This window comes from Wickerhamomyces ciferrii, contig 00039 (genome assembly GCF_000313485.1).
Source record: "Wickerhamomyces ciferrii WGS project CAIF00000000 data, strain NRRL Y-1031 F-60-10, contig 00039, whole genome shotgun sequence".
NCBI classification, from domain to species: domain Eukaryota; kingdom Fungi; phylum Ascomycota; class Saccharomycetes; order Phaffomycetales; family Wickerhamomycetaceae; genus Hansenula; species Hansenula ciferrii.
In genome coordinates, this window is record NW_011887701.1 from 63,494 (window position 1) to 82,247 (window position 18,754).

Below are 18,754 nucleotides of genomic sequence, written 5' to 3' on the forward strand. Positions count from 1 at the left end.
TGCACTCATACTTGCTGTCCTTCTTCTTCTTCATCTTCTAGATCAAAATATTTAATCTTCAACCATAAACTACATGCATTACATTGAACAATAATATTATACCCACCGAACCCATCAGGTGTCCCATTTTCAGCTAGATCATCTTCAGTTAAAACAAATCCATTTTCTCCAGTACACCTTGGACAATCTTTCAAGAAATTCCCCATATCATCCTCTTCAACATATTCAAAATCATCCAAGTTTACAATATCAAGACCTTCACCTGTACTTATTAATCCACTTTTTTTATAAGTTTGAATTAACTCATCATCATATTTGGTCCGGAGTTGGGGATCTGATAAAGTGGCATGTGCTAGTTTGATTTTGGCTATTATATCTGAATCTAATTGCTTATTTGTCTTGTCAGGATGTATGTTTAATAATTTCCTTCTATATGCATTTTTCACATCTTGAACTGAACAATCTCTTTCCACTTCCAGTATTTCATAGTGGGTTTTTTGCGTTATGGATGTCATCTTTTTTCCCCACTATACCACACCAAGTATTTCTATCACTATCTATTATCTATGCTTTTTCCTTGCAATATAGTATCAAAATATCAAAGTTCACTATAAAATCAGAATCAATTATACTCACAAATTTCTTAACTATGGAAAAAAATTCGAGTTCCGGTTTTTGATCAATTTTTTGCTGAATTCCGGGGATTTTTGAATTTTTTTTTTATTCAAATTTTTTTAAATTAGGCACATAGTGGTAAATAAAGAGATGAGCATCCATCCATCAATTTCTGATCGAATTAAGTGATAAATTGCATCATGGGTTCAGGAAACAAGAGAAGCAGAGAAGATACCACTGCTGAATTGCGTGTCTCATCTTATACAAAACAACCACAAGTTGCCGTTGGTTCATTCTTTAACGGGTTTACTGCATCTGAAGATACTGAATTTGAATTATATCAAAAAAAACATACTGAAGATGAATTTATTTTCCATGGTGAAAATGAAAGATTGGACTATAGTGGTGCTACTTTAGAAGAAGATAGTAGTGGATATGCAGTTGCTGTTTATGATCCAGTAAGCAAATCTGTTGATTTATACCAAGCACCAGTCTTATTAGGTTCAGTTTCATCAAAAGCTCATAGAAAATTAAAAGGTCCTGCTGTTAAACAAAACAACGTTCGTATGAATATCCAACGTAATGCATTAGGTGAAGCTTTCGGTACGAAAAAGGCTAAGAAAGCTATTTCTGATCTTGAAAGAAATCGTATTGATTCTGATAAACTAGCTGATGTTGAAGCTGATATTGTTGATACAGTTAAAGCTAGTACAACTTCATTACCAACTAGAGATCAACTTACTGAAACTGTCTTGAATGATAGGCCAACACCAGCATGTGATGTTGATGCTACAAATGTTGAAGACATTTATCCAGTTTATAATATAATACCGAAAAGAGAACTCACATTCATTCGTGTTGGTTCTATACTTAACGAAGAAGATATCAAAAAGAAAGTTGAATTATTACCATATCAAAACTCACCTTACATTACAAGTCAACTTTCATCTATTAATAATGAAAGTCAAACACAAAAATTACAATTAATCTATTATGCATCATTATTAATTGGTGTTTATCAAAACAGACGTATATCTAATAAGGAAAATTTAAGTACAGCATTAAATACACCACCAGATTTATTGATTGATGGTATTTTGGAAAGATTTACCATTTTAAGACCAGGTCAATTTGGTCGTTCAAAAGATCGTGGTTATACTATTGATCCACATCATGAAGATAAATTATTATGTTACTTATTAGCAACGATCTTACATATCAACAATTTCATTGTGGAGATCAGTCCATTAGCTCAAGAATTATCATTAAAACCATCAAGATTAGTTGGTCTTTTCAAAGCTCTTGGTTGTATTGTTAAATCTGCTACTGTTGCTGAAGCTGAAGCTTTTGGTATTCCAAAATCAATTGCAGCTTCTTACAAAATTGCTTCATTAAAAGTTCCATTCAAATTACCACAAATGACTAGAAGAGGTAGAAAAACTTAGATATACAGTTAGTCAGTCAAATAAAAAAATAAACTTGTATATTAATGATAAATCATTTAAGATGAAAGCCATCATGTAAGACGTTTTTGAGAATTTTCACGAACATCTAACCTATTCTCTAGCTCCAAGAGGTCTTCAATATTGTACCTAGTCTATGTCTAGTTTGATGACCCACTATTCAAACCACTTTGACTCTGATAACCTCAAGTCTTTGTGCATGTTCCACTGCATTTTTCAACTCTGGATAGGCGTGCTGAAGTATGAATAACTGCCTTTGTGTTTTTTTAATACTTTTTTTCTCAATTAACTCAAAAAAGACACTAACTTTTGAAGGGTTCATGTTATTATTCCGTATGGTTTTGTAATGTTTCAAGATATTCCATGAGGTTTGTGTGCTTAAATTAACTTTGATTGTAATCTTTGATGGTGTGTATTGGGTTCTTCCATTGTTTTCAATTTTCCTGAAAGCACGTAAATGATGTGCTTCTGTAAGTGTTAAATCTTCTAACTTCTTTGTAACTTGTATATTTCTAAACTTTATCATATACCTTCCGTGGTTAAACCAACCAGTGAATGAGATTGACTTGGCTTTTGGTAATTTTAGTCCATCAACTGACAAAAAACGGTTTGAATGAAGCTTGAAGCTTTCTAGCTTCCCAAAGTAATAATTCTCTATAAACTCAATTGGGCAACCCATATCCTTCATTAGTTCCAGTGTTTCAAGTTTTGGAAAATAACAATCAACTAGTCTGAACTTTACTGTTTTATCAACTGGTACTAATTTGAGAAATTTTAACTTGGTTAAGTGTAACTTATTCAATACACATGGCTCTATGGTTACGCTTTGGACAATTAGTCGGAATTGTGTTAGGCTAGCTTCAATAGATAATGATTCCAGTGAAGTACATTTTATGATTTGATCAAAAAAGAAATTTGGTGAAGTATCACATCTGATTGACAGCTTTTTAAGCTGATGGAATGGTAAGTTTGACCCAAAGATTTTAGGTGCATAATCACCAACGATTTGTTATGTTGTTAAAGAATCTGATGATATTTTGGTACCTAAATCAAAAAAATTTGATTCATTTGACCGCCATTCAATACCACCTCTCTGGTCATTCGTTGATGCAAACATAAGCTGTATTAATAGTTTTTTAGTTCCCCATAGCTTTGTGTCTTTCCAATATATGGACATTAATTGCTTCATTATGGGGGATGAATAATCAAAACTTTCAGCAAGGATATCAGAAACGCCAGGGACTGTAATTGTCAAAGTTTCTTCTCTGTTAATGATTACAGAATGATAAATGCTTTTCTCTGATAGCTTCTTTGCCGTTTCTATAGCCATACCTATACCACCAGCAAATGCAACAGCACTTATAATAAAAAACTTATCAGTATTCAAAATGTCAGGAAGACGAAATACACCAAGAGCGTATACTTCATTGAACTCTGCTATACTTTTAATTCCGGGCATTTTAGAGAGTACGTCTTCAAATCGAAACTTCTCTCGACTGTAAAGATGTGTAAATGTTATTGAATTATCAATTGCTTCTCTTAAAGCAGGAAATTATAAAGAGAAAGGTATGTGTCAACACAACGCACCTGTTTCATTATGAGGATCAATATCTCTATTGGTAAATCTGATAACTTCGTTTTGTCAATCTTTCTGATAGCAGCCTTTCTGATATACTAGCACTTTAGGACACAAATTAATAACAGCTTGGTATTAATAAGATCACAATTTATATATTACTGATATATTCTTAGGCTCCTGATTATAGCTCTCATTATCTAAATTTTGTTACGGGCAAAATGGCGATAAAGTATGGGGAAACAGAAATTTACTACACCGCAATTTGATTTTGAGAAAATATTGAATTCAATTTAAACTAAACAACTATAAAATCAAATTTACATTTATACGCAAGCTACTGTTGGGTTTTACCATTTGGCCAGACTTTTGTTGGTGCTAGGACTTCCAAAACTACCGGAGACTCTTTAGAGTTTCTTCTGTCTTTGTTATCTCTTCTCTTATGTCTTTCGGTTGGTTTCTGCTCCCCATCCTGAGACTCAGACATTTTCTTGATATTCACCTTGACAGGTCCTTCATCATCAGCTTTTACTTTCTGTTCTGCTCTAGTCTTGTTATGTGGTCTATTTGCCTTAGGTTTTTTGTCTTTATAGCCTTTATTGTCTCTATTGTCTTTATTGTCTTTATTGTCTTTATTGTCAGCTTTATTGTCTTTATTGTCTTTCTTGATATTTTCTTTAGATGAGTTGTGTTTCAAGTTTACCTTTTCATTCTTGATATTCTCTCTAGATGAGATGTCCCTCAAGATTACCTTGTCTTTCTTATCATTCTCTTTAGATGTGCTGTCTCTAAAGTTCTTTTTGGCTTTCTTATCCACTTTTGAGGATCTATTACCACCTTCTTTTTCAAATCTTTTCTTGTCGGTCTTTCCTCCGTTCTTAATTCTTGAAAAGTGATCCTTCCTTTGTCTTTTATCCATTAACTTTGATAGATTCTCTTTTGGCCTGTCTTCAAGATGTCTTTCTCTCTTTGGCTCTGATTTAATTCTTTGAAATTTAACTTCACAAATCTTGGAAGTCCCATTAACACCAGTTTTTCTATACGACTTTGGTGACTGTCTACCAATCTCAATATCAGAAACCATAAGTTCAAGCTCTCTATCAATGTAACCACCACCTTGTTTCTCTTCCAACTTTATTGAGACATTTGGTTCCGCACCCCTAGTTAAACTCAGTAAGGCTCTAATATTATGGACCAAGCTCCATTTCTTATCATCCAAATTGGCTTTGAGCTTAATATTTGGAGGTACAAATTTTCTTGATCCTTCGATTAGCTTCATACCACAAAGGCTACTAGCATTAGAAAATGTAACTGATTTCAAATTTGGTGACACTAAAATGTTCTTTACTGAATCTTTCAACTGGAAGTTCTGAACTTTTGATTTGATTGAAATCTTTTCAGCTTGTGGAAGTACCAAATTTTCAATTAGTATGTCCTTATAAGTGTTGAGTTTGAACTTTTTCACATCAGCAAATGTACAATTTATCAAACTTTGAACTTTATCTTGTAATCTTTCACCTAATTCGGGAAGTTTACAATCCTTGAATGACAATTTTTCTTTCAAGGAGGTATTGACAATGAAAGTTTCCAGTTTGCTTAGATCTAAAGACTCGAATTCGAGTACCGGGACGTTTTCTGATCTTGATTTATCTATGTGTGTTAAATATTCTGGCCTTGTATCAATAGAAAGATACACCAGCCCCGGGGGAATTTGAAAACTGTTCAAATAAAAGCTATTCCTAGTACATTTGAATGTTAGCGTTTTCAAATTATGGAAATCCAAACCTGCTCCTAAAACTCTATAAGCAAAGCCAGAATCAATGTTTAAATTGTGAAGCTCTTTTGATCTCAAAATAGCACCCATATTTCTAGTTTCAGTATTCACTTTCCTGACATGATGATCCTCATTAAAATTTATTTCACTACCTTCAATATTTAAAGACACCATTCCACGGAATGTCACTTCATGTAAGTATAAAGGTATTGAATTCCCAAAAGCAACGGTGTCTATGTTTAACTGACAATAGTCACGGGTTTCTATCATAAGACCATGGGCTACTTTATAAACTTCTGATAAAAGCAAACATAATTCCAAGTTTATCTCTTTCAAAGAACATCTACCACCAACTAATACAATATACTTGTCTAAATTACTTCCTTGTAAAATCTCTCCCAATGGAAATGGATTATTTATTTGAAATCTAGTAACTTCAGATAGCTCACTCAGCTCTTCATCAAGACGACTGTAATTAACATTCACATCACGTATAATTAAGATTGAATTGATAACACACCAACGAAGCTCTGGTACTTGATAAAGCGACTCATAAGTATCAACTGAACGAACTCTTTTAACAATTTCAAGCAGCACCTCATCTGGTAACTTTGTTCCTTTCATTGTTACTCAATGGATAAACTTCCTGGTATCGAAAACCAACATTACATGGTTAACATTTTTAAAATAGTCACAAAAAGGGGCTCACTAGTTTATATAAACTTTTTTGATAAAGGTTTGTTACAATTAAAGTTTGAAATATTGATCTTTTTAGGAGACGTGCTTATATAAGAGCTATTTTTCGCGCGGTCTAGCCTAGACATAAACAAAATTTGTATGGGAGAAGAAATCTATACTAAAACATTCAATTCAAAAACAGTATAATTCGATAACAATGAGTGAAAAATCAAGTTTGTAAGTGGCTTTATATTCTACTGGTGGTCTCAATCTACTAACTATTTTCAGAAAAACAGTTGAAAATGCCTTAATTGGATTAGCTGAAGTGGAAGAAGAAATGGAAAGGGCTGAAAAAGCTGCTGGTGAGTATCAAAGACATGATATTTCATTTGAAGACCCACAAATTGCTAACAACTGCTTCAGAAATCGCTCGTTTGAAAAGTGTTCAAAGCATATACTCAAAAAGACGTTCATTCACACGTAACATTGACAAATTTTGGAATATTGTATTATCACAACATCCGGAGTTCTCAGAGTACATTAGATCTTCAGATTTCAAATTCTTAGAACTAATTAAAGATATATACGTCTCTTGGGATGTTGCTAGTACATCAGCTTCAGAAGATTCAACACCAGGTGATTTCTCAATAACTTTTGAGTTCGAAGGGTTAGATGATGATTTCCCAGAACAAACTATAGTGAAAAAATTCAAACTAGAAACTTTTGATCCTGAAGACTTACCAAAATCTAAATCTAAGAAAAGAGATATTGATAATAGTGATGATGAAGCTGATGCTGATGAAACTGAAAGACTAGTTTCTGAAAGTATTGATATAATATGGCCAAAGTCTTATGATTCTATAAATCCATCAAAAATTCAAGATAAAAAATCAGATGCAGGTAAAAAGAATTATAGAGCTGGTATGAAGAGTTTCTTTGGCTGGTTCAAATGGACTGGTCGTAAACCTGGTAAAGAATTTCCAAGTGGTGATGATTTTGCAAGACTATTTTCAGAAGAAATCTTCCCATATGCTGTTAAATACTATACTGAAGCTCAAAGAGATGGGTTAGAAGAAGAAGAAGATTCTGATGCTAGTGAGCCATTAGATTTGAGTGATGAAGAGGGTGATAGCAGAGGTACTAAAAGAAAACACGAAGAAGATGACGAATAATGAAACCTACATAGAATAAACTCAAATTTAAATCAAATTATCATATTAAAAAATTATATTATGTACATAAGGAATGTTTTATATGTTCATCGACAACACATTTTAAACTCTATCATCTTCAGCTTCGGTTAAATCACCTTCATCTAGTATATCATCTTCGATATCTGTTTGATCTCCACTATTTTCTGGAAGGTCTGTGTATCTAATATCCGGAACATTTTCATTACTCTCTAACGAAACAGATTTTCTTAATACCTTCGAAGAGATCCAATCAAATATAGTTCCAGTAGTTTCTTTTGTGATAGAGACCGCTCTGACAATAACAAATCCAGTTATTGAAGAGATTTTGCTGAAAATACTGGTATTATCAAATTGGACATCTTCATCACCTAATTTAATTTGACCATATTTACCAACATATTTGTAGTAAATAAAGTAAACGAAAGTAGCAGCTGTTAAAATTGGAATTATAATGACCAAAGCCAATGATAAACCTGTTAATCCCTTATGTCTAGCTTTGAATTCAGCTTCTTTACCAGCACATGGTTTAGCTTCAACTTTATCAAACTCTTGGCCACCTTCACAAGTTGTTAATGGAATACGTCTATAACCAGTAGCTAACCAGTATTCCTCAACACCTGGTTTCTTACAAACATCTGAATGATCTGGTGGTGTATATCCTGAAATCAATTTACATTCACCATTTGAGTCTTTTTCATAATTCCAATCACATTCAAAATCTTTTCTATTACATGGACAATTATTGATAACTTCGTACGGTTTACTCAATTTTTCACCAATGTAACAATCTCTTCCTGGGATTTTTTTGTAATAATGAGCTTCATGACCGAATAAACAATTATCTGGATGATGGGGATGTTTTGGTGTCCATAAATCAAAATCATCAGTATCTGGATTTGCCAAATCTAAATTACATTTTCTCTTTAACAACTGTGAGAAGTCAATTTGGTAAACTGTTGATTTGTCACCCTTATTTGAGGGTAGTTTTGTGAATAACAAGAATTTTCTTGAATCATCAGATGGAACAGTTGAAATATCGTTGACTTTAACTAAAGATTCTGTAAATTGATAATCAGACCATGTTTGACCTTCATCTAAAGAGTATGAAATAACGTTAGTTGAATCTTGAGCATTCACCAAAACAATAATTGAACCTTGGTCACCATATTCCCATTGATAAACACCTTTTTTAATTTCCTTCCAAGTAACACCACCATCTCTAGTCAAGAAAGTAGAGCCATCAAAATAAGCGTCTAATTTATTCCCAACATTACCAACACCAATCATCATACCAATAGCAGACCCGGATGAAAACGTATCTCTTGGATCATCTCTTTCTGTATAACCATGTAAATGTAATGAGCATTCATCTAATGATTTGCCCTTACAAGAATATTTCTTACCCTCTGAATCAGTACTTGGTGGTTGTAAATAATCCCAATCAGCACCATCGTTGTGGGTAATCATAGATTTTAATGTCTTTTTAGAACCTCTTCTTGCTTCGTTAACATTTGAAACTGTGTTCATGACAGAAACACCTTCAAGATCATTTAATCTTTCAAAATCAACAAAGCCATTTGCATCTCTGTTTACATTTGGAGCTGTGATAACGTAATAAGTACCATTTGAATTTGATTTCAAAATTGTCCCAAACTCACTTCCTGCTCTATCATTTGTTGTAACATGTAAAAACACAGCATGAGATGAAGCGGACAAAACAGTATAAGCCTGGTTTTTGTTAACTTTGAAATTATCTGGGAATAAAGCATCTGTCCAGTCTTTACCATTAACGGAAACATGAGCTATTAATGATCCATCCTTTTCAGCAGTTGCGGCGACTAAATAATCATCAGCTTGAGCAAATCCAACAACATCATCTAACGGCATATGAGTGTTTTCGAAGAAATCTTCTGTAACTAATAATTCAGATCCGAAAATTGTATTTTCATTTTCTTCCCTTTCACAGATGATTAATTGATCATTTGTTGGTTCTAGAAGATGACCAATGAATTTACACGTTTGAACATTATCTTGTAATTTAGCAAATCTTTTACCATATGATTTGGTGTAATAAGTGACTGTTTTACAGGCACCTTGGTGTTGCATACTTTCACAGCCTAATTGACCAATATAGATAAACCAGTTACTGTGTTTTGGGTGGAATTGTAATGGTTGAACACCTGGAATAAAATTTGCTGGTGTTCTGAAAAATTTCCAATTATCAGCTCTATCAGTTGAATAAATGATCTTTTGATTTGTTGATAATAAGTAAACATGGTTTGTATTGTATGGATTAACAATTAAATCTAACATTTCTTCCTCTGGTGCAATTTGTTCCCATGATGAACCTTGATCATGTGTAACATAAGCTTTGTTATGAGAAGTCAATAAAACGATAGTTTCATCTTTCAAGTTTGAACCTTCAACTCTATCTAAATAAGCATATTTGGTAATGGAACCATCAAACACAAATGTAGAAGTTCTAACTCTACCATCATTTTTTCCATCTTTTGATCTTTCTTTATCACCTTCACTTTCATCAGGATTTGTATCTGGGGCAGTTTCATCTGGGGTATCATCTTCATCATAATCAATCAATGAGTTATCATTGCTGGAATCGGTTTCTTTTGAGAAATTTGGACATGTTTTTTCAACTTTGACATTTAAGTTAACACCATTTAAGACTGAACAAACCGATCCTGGTCTAATTGTATAAGCAGAAGGCTCAAAATATGTTTGAGCATTATCCACACATTCTTTCTTTTGAACCGCATCTGGGGTCAAGCTTGTAACGGCTGGAACACATTTTCCTGAAGCATCTCTTTTGAAGTTGTAAGAACAAACATAATCTGCTTCGGTACATGGACAACTATCTTCAACAGCAACAGGTTCTTTATATTCATCACCGACAAAACAGTTGGCATCTGAAATTCTTCTTTTGAATCTTTGTTTATGTCCCATGAAACACATTGGTTGATTTGATTGTTCATCTTTGACAAACCAATCATCAAAATCAGAATCACCACATTTTCTATCATATAAGTTGTTGAAATTCAAGCCATATGCCTTGTATTGACCATTAGAAGTGAAACCCCCTAATAAAAACTTAAAAGTTGTAGAGTCAGGAGTACTGGTTAGTAAAGTAGCTTTAATAGTTGAGTCTAATGAAGCTTGTTGCCAACTTCTACCTTGATTTGTTGTGAACTTTAAAGCGTTGGTATCAGCATTATCTTCAATAGCTAAAATAACGGAACCTTGATCACCAAACTCAAATAAATGAGGACCATTCAAAGTTTTGGACCATGTTAAGCCAGCATCTCTTGAAATAAAAGTATCACAGTTATCATAAGCGTCTAATGTAGATCCAGTGTTACCAACACCGAGTAATAAACCAGGAACAGGTGAAGAATAATATTTCCCTGGTGAATCTGGATATTTAATTGCTCTTTGAACAATAGAGTGCAAGTTCAATTGTTGACCATCAGCTTGTAAATCCATCCATGTATTACCTTGGTTGAATGAAATCTTGGATTTTAAAGATTTTGCTTTTCCTTCTGACGCAACGACATCTTTCCCGTTAGCAACAACATTTGCAAGAACAACACCATCAATACTTTCAACAGCTTCATAATCGATATTTCCATTGGAATCTCGATTGGTATAATCTAAGGATTTCACAAAATATGAACCATTTAATCCAATAGAATTGAATAATTGACCAACTTCAGGATTATTTGGGTATTCAACATCAACAAATAATGAATTACTTGTAGATTCAACAATAGAGAAACTACTTGATAACTCTGATCCAGTTGGGAAGTCAACTTTATCCCAATCAAATCCATTATATGAAACATAGACACTAGAAGTTGTTCTATCACTCAAGTGTGATCCAACTGCAATCAAATAATGAGATCCTGCACCAAGTTTAGAAATGTCGGTGATCAATCCAGCTTTATGAGTAACGTATGACTTGGTACCAAAGTAATCAGATGATCTTGATAAGACTAATGAAGCATCTGAACCACCGTCAACGATACATGTAACCAAATTTTCATTTTGATATTTACCTAAATCAGGAGTAGCAGCCGAATAGACACATGAATGAGCTTTTGTTAATTTTTCTAACCCATCAAAATTATTCTTTGTGTAATAATATTGTCTTTCACATGGAACACCAGCACCATCATTTGCAGTTAAACAACGACCAGCAAAAATTGCAAATCCTGAACTGTGGCCATGGAAACTCAAAGGATAATGTTTATTAGTCAAAGTTGGGATTGATTCTAAAGCTGGAGGTTCAGGAGTTGTGAATTTTTTCCATACCTTACCTGAAGAAACAGTTCTAAAATGAGTCAAATCATCAGACATAGCATAAGCATAATCTTTATCATAAGGATGTTGTATTAAATATTTTATCTTGACACCTTCAGTATCTATTTGATTGAAATGTTCACCACCATCTCTAGAGAAGAATAAATCACCAGAACCGCTGTCAAGAAACACGATATTCTAGATTCCATTTGTTAGTATTGACCTCATGATGAAATGTTCGATCTAATAATGTACTTACTGAACTGTCTTCGAAATAAATCAACTCTGGAGCACCTGAAAATGTATAAGAGCTGATTTTTGGGCTGAATAAAGCATTTGTGAAGCTGAAAAACAACAGCGTCGTTATAACGAACTTTTTGAAGTGTATCATTTTGGGAGAATTTTATCAACACCAAAAATTATCAACACTTTCCAATATGAAGATTCTTCTTTGAACGTTTTTAACAAAAGTAATATATATGAGTTGAAGTTTTACAAATCACAAGATAATTTTCCCATCATCATCACATTCACCATTTTACGAGCTGGCTACTTAAGTTTAGTGCCAAACGATATGGCCCTGGGGTTTAATTCTATTGAAGGGTGTGAAGCTAAGAGTTTAACCAGAGCGCCGATTTCTCCGTCACTTCTACCAAAACTTAAACAGCTAAGTTTAGTGAAAGATAATTCCCAATGTGGACTCATTAAAAGTTACAGTGTTTCCAAATGTAGTGTCTACGCTTCCTGCTCGTAGTTATCGTTCTTCTTATTCCCTCTATTCTGGAACAATGAAGATCTTAATCTTGATACTTATCGGAGATGAAAATAATCACCAGCGTACAATGAAGGTGTACCGGATTTATTGGAGGTATTTTAACATTTTTGCGGTACACTAGTCAACCCTTAACTATGAGGATCTTCATTTCTACAAATATAATGCTAATTCATGAGGTGTTGATTCGTTAAATTCGTTATTGTTTATACTGTCAAATATCGGTGATACTGGATGTAAAGCTCAAGAACATTACTCTAGCAATTCCTTATTTTGATGATGAAGACGAAGCAGCTTTTGAAGCTAAGAACTTATTCCTTAGTTCTTCTTCTCTTGATAACAATGGTGTTTCGTTGTTTCTATCATGTTTACCTTTTGATTCAATTAGCATTTGACGTAATCTTGATTCCCTTTCTTTTGCTGGATCATTTGGCTCTGCTCTAGTGACTTGATCACGTTCACGATAATCATCTCTATAACTCTTGACTTCTCTTTTATCATCGTGTGATCTATAAGAAGATGAATGATGTTCTCTATCTTTATCTCTTTGATCTCTAGATGATCTGTGTTTATCATTTCTTTCACGTTCTTCTTCATCACGATAGCGATGACTTGATCTATGTCTATCACTTCTATGTCTATCACTATTTTCCCTACCAGTTTCATCTTTGTGTCTGTCTCTTCTTTCTTTGTCATCTCTTAAACTTCTTGATCTAAGTTTGTCATCATCATAATGTCTTTTATGCCTTCTATCTTCATCTCCGTGTCTTCTATGTTTCTTATCTTCATCATCATATCTGGATGATCTATTTATACCATCCTCATGTCTTCTGTGTCTTCTTTCTGAATCATCATCTCTAGATGACCTATGTCTTGAGCTATGTGAGCTATGAGAGCCTGATTTTGATGAAGACGATGCTAATTTCTCTTCTAATCTTTTCTTCTCTTGTAATTCTTGATATTTCTTAATTTGTTGAGCTTTTATCTTTGCCATAGGATCTTCTCTTGATTTATTTAATTCATCTCTTTCATTAGTTTTGAAACTATCTTCAAACTTATCAAATCCAGATTTTTTAACTTCTTTTGGCTCATTATTAATAATTAATGAATCAACTCTTTTTTTACCTAATAAATATTCTTCAGCTTCACTTGTGATTAATTTCCCACCATCACCAACTCCTGAATTATCATACATCCAGTCCATACGATTTTGAACACTAGAATCACCATTCTTAGCACGTTGTAAAGCTTTTAATTCATTTAATTCTTTCTCTTTGGCAATTTCTAATTGACGCTCTTGAATTTTTTTACGTTCTTGTAATGCTTCTTGTTCTAATTCCCAAACTTTTTGTTGATTTTTCATCAACCCTGGATGCCAGGATTTTTTCAAGTTTAGATCACCAGGTGCCATTTTAATAAATATAAATCTTTTATCTAGTTGACTATTGGTTTCTTAACGAACTTTTGCCATTATTGTAGTAGAATTTTAATAATGATAACTTTTACTGTCAAAAATAATAATCTGACTAAGCACTGAGCAGCGACTCAGAAATTCGCGGGTAGTTTAAAAAATAGAGAATAAATTTACACATGTTACAAAAAGTCCGATTTTATGTCAAATTTAAGCTGAACTACAATGCTTCTTCCATATTTTTTAACCCAAAATACCATAATGTTGACTTATACAAAGTGGAAAATAAAAATAATTGAAGCAACAAAATAAAAAATAATTAATATCATTCAAAAATTCAAGACTTTAATTGGAGTCGAAATAAACATCTTATGGACCAGTTATGTAAATCTTTTATTAAGAAAACCAGTTCACAATTGTTTGTAATCTTTTTTGAATACCTCCAATATAATGAAGTAAAGCCATTGAAAACAAAACATCTAGAAACCATGGATCTTGATGTTTTTCTTTTGTAAACCTAATTGAGAAGTTAAAAATTCCATAACTTTAACACGTTGGTCACCTTGTAATTGAATAACTTCACCTAATTCTTCATCTTTAACAATGTTACCGTTACAAGCAAAATCTTTTTTCAAAGCACGAACAATTCTTTTCAAGTCATATTCATCTGGTAAACCTTGGACAGTAGTTAAGGTTTTACGACCATTTCTTTGTTGGATACGAATATGAATATAGTTTGTTGGTTGAGTATCGTCGTCACCAGTGTCGGCGAATGGATCTATTCAAACTTGTTAGTCATTGATCTTGTTTCTTATGCCTTTCTTAACTTTTGATCAAAATATAAAATTCACATGGTGATGATTTGAGCGCCTCAAGGGGCATTATTTCCCCATTCACACGATGACTTGAGAAATACCAGAAGTAAATAACAATCCAAATCCATGCTTAAAACACCATAAATCCAAATAAAATTCACATAATAGCATTCCATAGAATAAATACCATCATATTATCTGAACCGCCCGGAGTAATAATCCATTTGGACCCCATATAGCAATAGCTGAACATTTTGATCAAAATAGAACAATAAACATAGTGGCAAAAAATCAAGCTATACTTACCAATTTTGTTCAAGTTTTGGATAGAGCTCATATAAATAAAAACGTTTAAGAATGGAAAGGGAGTCTCTGTTGAAAGTCTCTTGTTGTTGTTGAAGATATGTACGGTTTTTGGTACAGATGCTCTAGTTGAAGTAAAAGAATTCTATGATGTTTTCTATAAAACGATTCGACACTGAGGGAAAAAAAAAAAAATATTGAATGGTTTGCGCCATATTGATTACTTATTTGGGCTATTTTCCTCTTTTGGATGTTTTCCTCGAGTTTCTGGCAATCTCGCGAATTTCAAGGCGAAACTCAGCGGTTAACATGAATTCGAGAAATACCAAACAGTTGTCAAAGTGTAAGTCAAGGCAAAGCTAGGAAGTAGACACCAATTGAGTTCATCAAGGTTAAGATATTAGGTGAGTAGTTTGATGATGATTGAAGACTGATGGTATAATTTTGATTTTATGTGTTGTTTTGGGGAAAAAGTTGCCGGGGTTCACTACTTGAAGACCGATATCTATACCCCCTATCAATATCGTTGGATCTATTACTACCCATGAGCAACATTAATACCAGAACAAAGAACTAACAATTTCGATTCAATAGATCAAAGATGTCAAAGCCTATATCTGAGACTGATTTGCAAACAAGTATTAGAAAAGCTTGTTCTCCTGATGAAACAGCTCCAAAGAGAAAACATGTCAGAGCTTGTATTGTTTATACATGGGATCATAAATCTTCCAAGGCATTCTGGAACGCTGTGAAGATTCAACCAATTCAAACTGATGAAGTTCAACTGTTCAAAGCTTTGATCACAATACACAAGGTCTTACAAGAAGGTCACCAAAGTGCTTTGAAAGATGCTGTTAGAAATACCGGCTGGATTGAAAGTTTAGGTAGATCTATTCATGGTGATGGTTTCAAAGGTTATGGTAGATTGATTAAAGAATATACTTTATTTTTATTAAGAAAATTACATTTTCATAAAAATCATAGAGGTTTTAATGGTACTTTTGAATATGAAGAATATGTTTCTTTGGTCACTGTTCAAAATCCTGATGAAGGTTATGAAGCAATTTTAGATTTAATGTCATTACAAGATGCATTGGATGATTTCCAAAGATTAATCTTTGCAAGTATATCACATGACAAAAGATCTGAATGTAAAATTTCAGCACTGGTTCCATTAGTCGCAGAATCTTATGGTATCTATAAATTTATTACTTCAATGCTTAGAGCTATTTATCGCTCAACTGGATCTGAAGATGCGTTACAACCATTAAGAGAACGTTATGATTCTCAACATTCAAGATTATATGAATTTTATGCTGATTGTTCTTCAATTCGTTATTTAACTTCATTGATTACAATCCCAAGATTACCAGGTACTCCACCAAACTTATTCGTTGAAGATGAAGATGAAGATGGTGCTTCAAGACCAAGATCAAGACAAACTATCCAATCACAACCAACAACAAGTGCACCATCCCCTGAACCTGTTTCTTCACAACCAACAAATTCGCAATTTCAACAACCAATCCCAACTCAACCAACAGGTGTTGATTTCTGGAACAATCAACAATCTAATTATGAAGCTGAACAACAAAGGTTATTACAACAACAGCAACAACAAGCTTTACAACAACAACAATATGCTGAACAACAACGTCAATTATTTGAGCAACAGCAACAACAACAAGCTGAACAACAAAGATTAGCTCAAGAACAATTATATCGTGAACAATTACAAAGTCAAGCACAAGGTAGAGTTGCAGAATTAGAACGTGATTTATTGAATTTGAGAGGTCAATATGAACGTGATCAATTATTATTAGGTCAATATGATCAAAGAGTTCAGGCTTTAGAAAGTGAAATTGCAAACACTACACAATCTGCTACTCAACAATTAGCTTCTAAAGATGAATTAGCTAATAGTTTACAAGAACAATTAGGAATTTGGAAAAGTAAATATGAATCATTAGCTAAATTGTACTCACAATTAAGACAAGAACATTTGAATCTTTTAAATAAATTTAAAAAATTACAACAAAAAGCTGCATCTGCTCAAGAAGCTATAGATCGTCGTGAAAAATTAGAAAAAGATCTCAAAGCTAAAAATGTTGAATTAGCAGGCTTAATTAGAGAACGTGATAGAGCTAGATTAGATTTAGAAAAAGTTAAAGGTGGTAAAGATGGTGAAATTGACAATTTGGAATTACAAATTAGAGATTTAACATTAAAATTAGATGATTCTGAAAGATCTCAATCATCAAACTTATCATCTATTTTTGCTAATCATAAAAAGGAAATTGAAGCTTTGAAATCTCAATTAGAAACTCAATCAAGAGCTTTAAACCCAGATCTAGAAAGACAATTAAGAGATAAAGAAGAAGAATTAGAAATTGTTCAACAAACTATGGATGATGCTTTACAAGAATTAGCAAGAGTTCAACAAGAAAATGATACAGCTATTGATGAACAAATTGATGAAGTCTTATCGGACCATTTATCAAAATTAACTTCATTAGTTGATGCTATCTTACAAAGTGGTATTAAAAGAATTCAAGATTCTATTTATGAATTAGATTCTCCAATGCAAGCTGGTAATCAAAATTCTTCACCAGAATATTTATTATCAGTTATTGAAAAAGCTTCTTCTTCAGCTACTGAATTTGCTAACTCATTTAATGATTTCATTGCTGATGGTCCAAATGGTGATCATTCTGCTATTATTCAATCAATTAATGATTTTTCTTCTGCTATTTCAGATGTCTTATTAAATGGTAAAGGTATTGTTAGATTATTGAAAACTGATGATGAAGCTGATAAACTCATTCTTTCCTCAAGAGATACAGCTCATGAATCAGAAAAATTCTTCCAATCTTTATTATCAAGTCATTTACAAGGTAATGAAGAAGAAAAAACAGAAACAGTTATTGTTGGTAATTTAAATGTTCAAGAAAAATTACAATATTTGATCAATTTAGCTGAAGGTTTAGCACCAAGATCTGTTATTACCAAGACTAATGGTGATTTAGGTGAAGTTGTTGATAATGAATTGCATTCTGCTGCGCAAGCTATTGCAAATGCTTCATCTCATTTGAATTCTCTCTTAAGCAAACCACAAGATCCCTCATTATCACAAATTGATTTTGAAATCAATAAAGCCATCTTATCAGCTGCTATTGCGGTTACAAATGCTATTGCATTATTGATCAGTGCTGCTATTGAAACTCAAGAAGAAATTGTGTCTCAAAATAAAGGTTCTGGTACTCGTGCTCAATATTATAAAAAACACAATAGATGGACTGAAGGTTTAATATCTGCTGCAAAAGCTGTTGCAGGATCTACCAAAATATTAATTTCAACAGCTGATGGTGTTTTAGGTAATAAAAATTCACATGAAGAATTAATTGTTGCTTCAAATGAAGTTGCTGCTTCAACTGCTCAATTAGTTGCTGCTTCAAGAGTTAAAGCTACATTCATGTCCAAATCTCAAGAAAAATTAGAAGTTGCAAGTAAAACAGTTACTTCAGCATGTAGAGTTTTGGTTAATCAAGTTCAAGATATTTTGTCAAAAAGAACTAATGGTGGTGAAAATGAAATTGATTATTCAAAATTAACAAATCATGAAAATAAAACTGTGGAAATGGAACAACAAGTTGAAATCTTAAAACTAGAAAATGCTTTAGGTGCTGCTAGAAAAAGATTGGGTGAAATTAGAAAATATGGTTACAGAGATGGTGATAGTGATGAGGAATAATTTAAATTAAAGGGCCCATATATTATATGAAATAAAATTAAAGCAATTTTGTATGATTGTCTGTAGCTATTGTTTTCCTTGAATACTTA

The 18,754-nt window shown here is 32.8% G+C and overlaps 8 protein-coding genes across 8 annotated transcripts; 3 read left to right on the forward strand and 5 right to left on the reverse strand.

Annotated features, from left to right (window-relative positions):
• Positions 1 to 5: 5 nt before the first annotated feature.
• On the reverse strand, positions 6 to 515 carry JJJ3 (Jjj3p; the record flags this gene model as incomplete). Its single annotated transcript, XM_011277626.1, has 1 exon — positions 6 to 515. One exon carries the CDS (start codon positions 513 to 515, stop codon positions 6 to 8), a length of 510 nt encoding a protein of 169 aa, XP_011275928.1.
• Positions 516 to 815: 300 nt separating this feature from the next.
• RPA49 (DNA-directed RNA polymerase I subunit RPA49) lies at positions 816 to 2,060 on the forward strand (the record flags this gene model as incomplete). Its single annotated transcript, XM_011277627.1, has 1 exon — positions 816 to 2,060. One exon carries the CDS (start codon positions 816 to 818, stop codon positions 2,058 to 2,060), a length of 1,245 nt encoding a protein of 414 aa, XP_011275929.1.
• A 178-nt stretch (positions 2,061 to 2,238) lies between these two features.
• On the reverse strand, positions 2,239 to 6,052 carry BN7_1717 (uncharacterized protein; the record flags this gene model as incomplete). Its single annotated transcript, XM_011277628.1, has 3 exons — positions 2,239 to 2,936; positions 3,123 to 3,574; positions 3,996 to 6,052. 3 exons carry the CDS (start codon positions 6,050 to 6,052, stop codon positions 2,239 to 2,241), a joined length of 3,207 nt encoding a protein of 1,068 aa, XP_011275930.1.
• Positions 6,053 to 6,483: 431 nt separating this feature from the next.
• VPS75 (Vps75p) lies at positions 6,484 to 7,278 on the forward strand (the record flags this gene model as incomplete). The annotated part of the gene is made up of 1 exon (XM_011277629.1): positions 6,484 to 7,278. One exon carries the CDS (start codon positions 6,484 to 6,486, stop codon positions 7,276 to 7,278), a length of 795 nt encoding a protein of 264 aa, XP_011275931.1.
• Positions 7,279 to 7,380: 102 nt separating this feature from the next.
• Positions 7,381 to 12,318, reverse strand: BN7_1719 (vacuolar protein sorting/targeting protein 10; the record flags this gene model as incomplete). The annotated part of the gene is made up of 2 exons (XM_011277630.1): positions 7,381 to 11,791; positions 12,167 to 12,318. The coding sequence occupies 2 exons, from the start codon at positions 12,316 to 12,318 to the stop codon at positions 7,381 to 7,383; spliced, it is 4,563 nt and encodes a 1,520-aa protein (XP_011275932.1).
• A 335-nt stretch (positions 12,319 to 12,653) lies between these two features.
• On the reverse strand, positions 12,654 to 13,796 carry CWC25 (U2-type spliceosomal complex subunit CWC25; the record flags this gene model as incomplete). Its single annotated transcript, XM_011277631.1, has 1 exon — positions 12,654 to 13,796. The coding sequence occupies one exon, from the start codon at positions 13,794 to 13,796 to the stop codon at positions 12,654 to 12,656; it is 1,143 nt and encodes a 380-aa protein (XP_011275933.1).
• Positions 13,797 to 14,275: 479 nt separating this feature from the next.
• SUI1 (translation initiation factor eIF1) lies at positions 14,276 to 14,948 on the reverse strand (the record flags this gene model as incomplete). Its single annotated transcript, XM_011277632.1, has 2 exons — positions 14,276 to 14,574; positions 14,918 to 14,948. 2 exons carry the CDS (start codon positions 14,946 to 14,948, stop codon positions 14,276 to 14,278), a joined length of 330 nt encoding a protein of 109 aa, XP_011275934.1.
• A 567-nt stretch (positions 14,949 to 15,515) lies between these two features.
• On the forward strand, positions 15,516 to 18,665 carry SLA2 (Sla2p; the record flags this gene model as incomplete). The annotated part of the gene is made up of 1 exon (XM_011277633.1): positions 15,516 to 18,665. One exon carries the CDS (start codon positions 15,516 to 15,518, stop codon positions 18,663 to 18,665), a length of 3,150 nt encoding a protein of 1,049 aa, XP_011275935.1.
• Between the last annotated feature and the right edge of the window lie 89 nt (positions 18,666 to 18,754).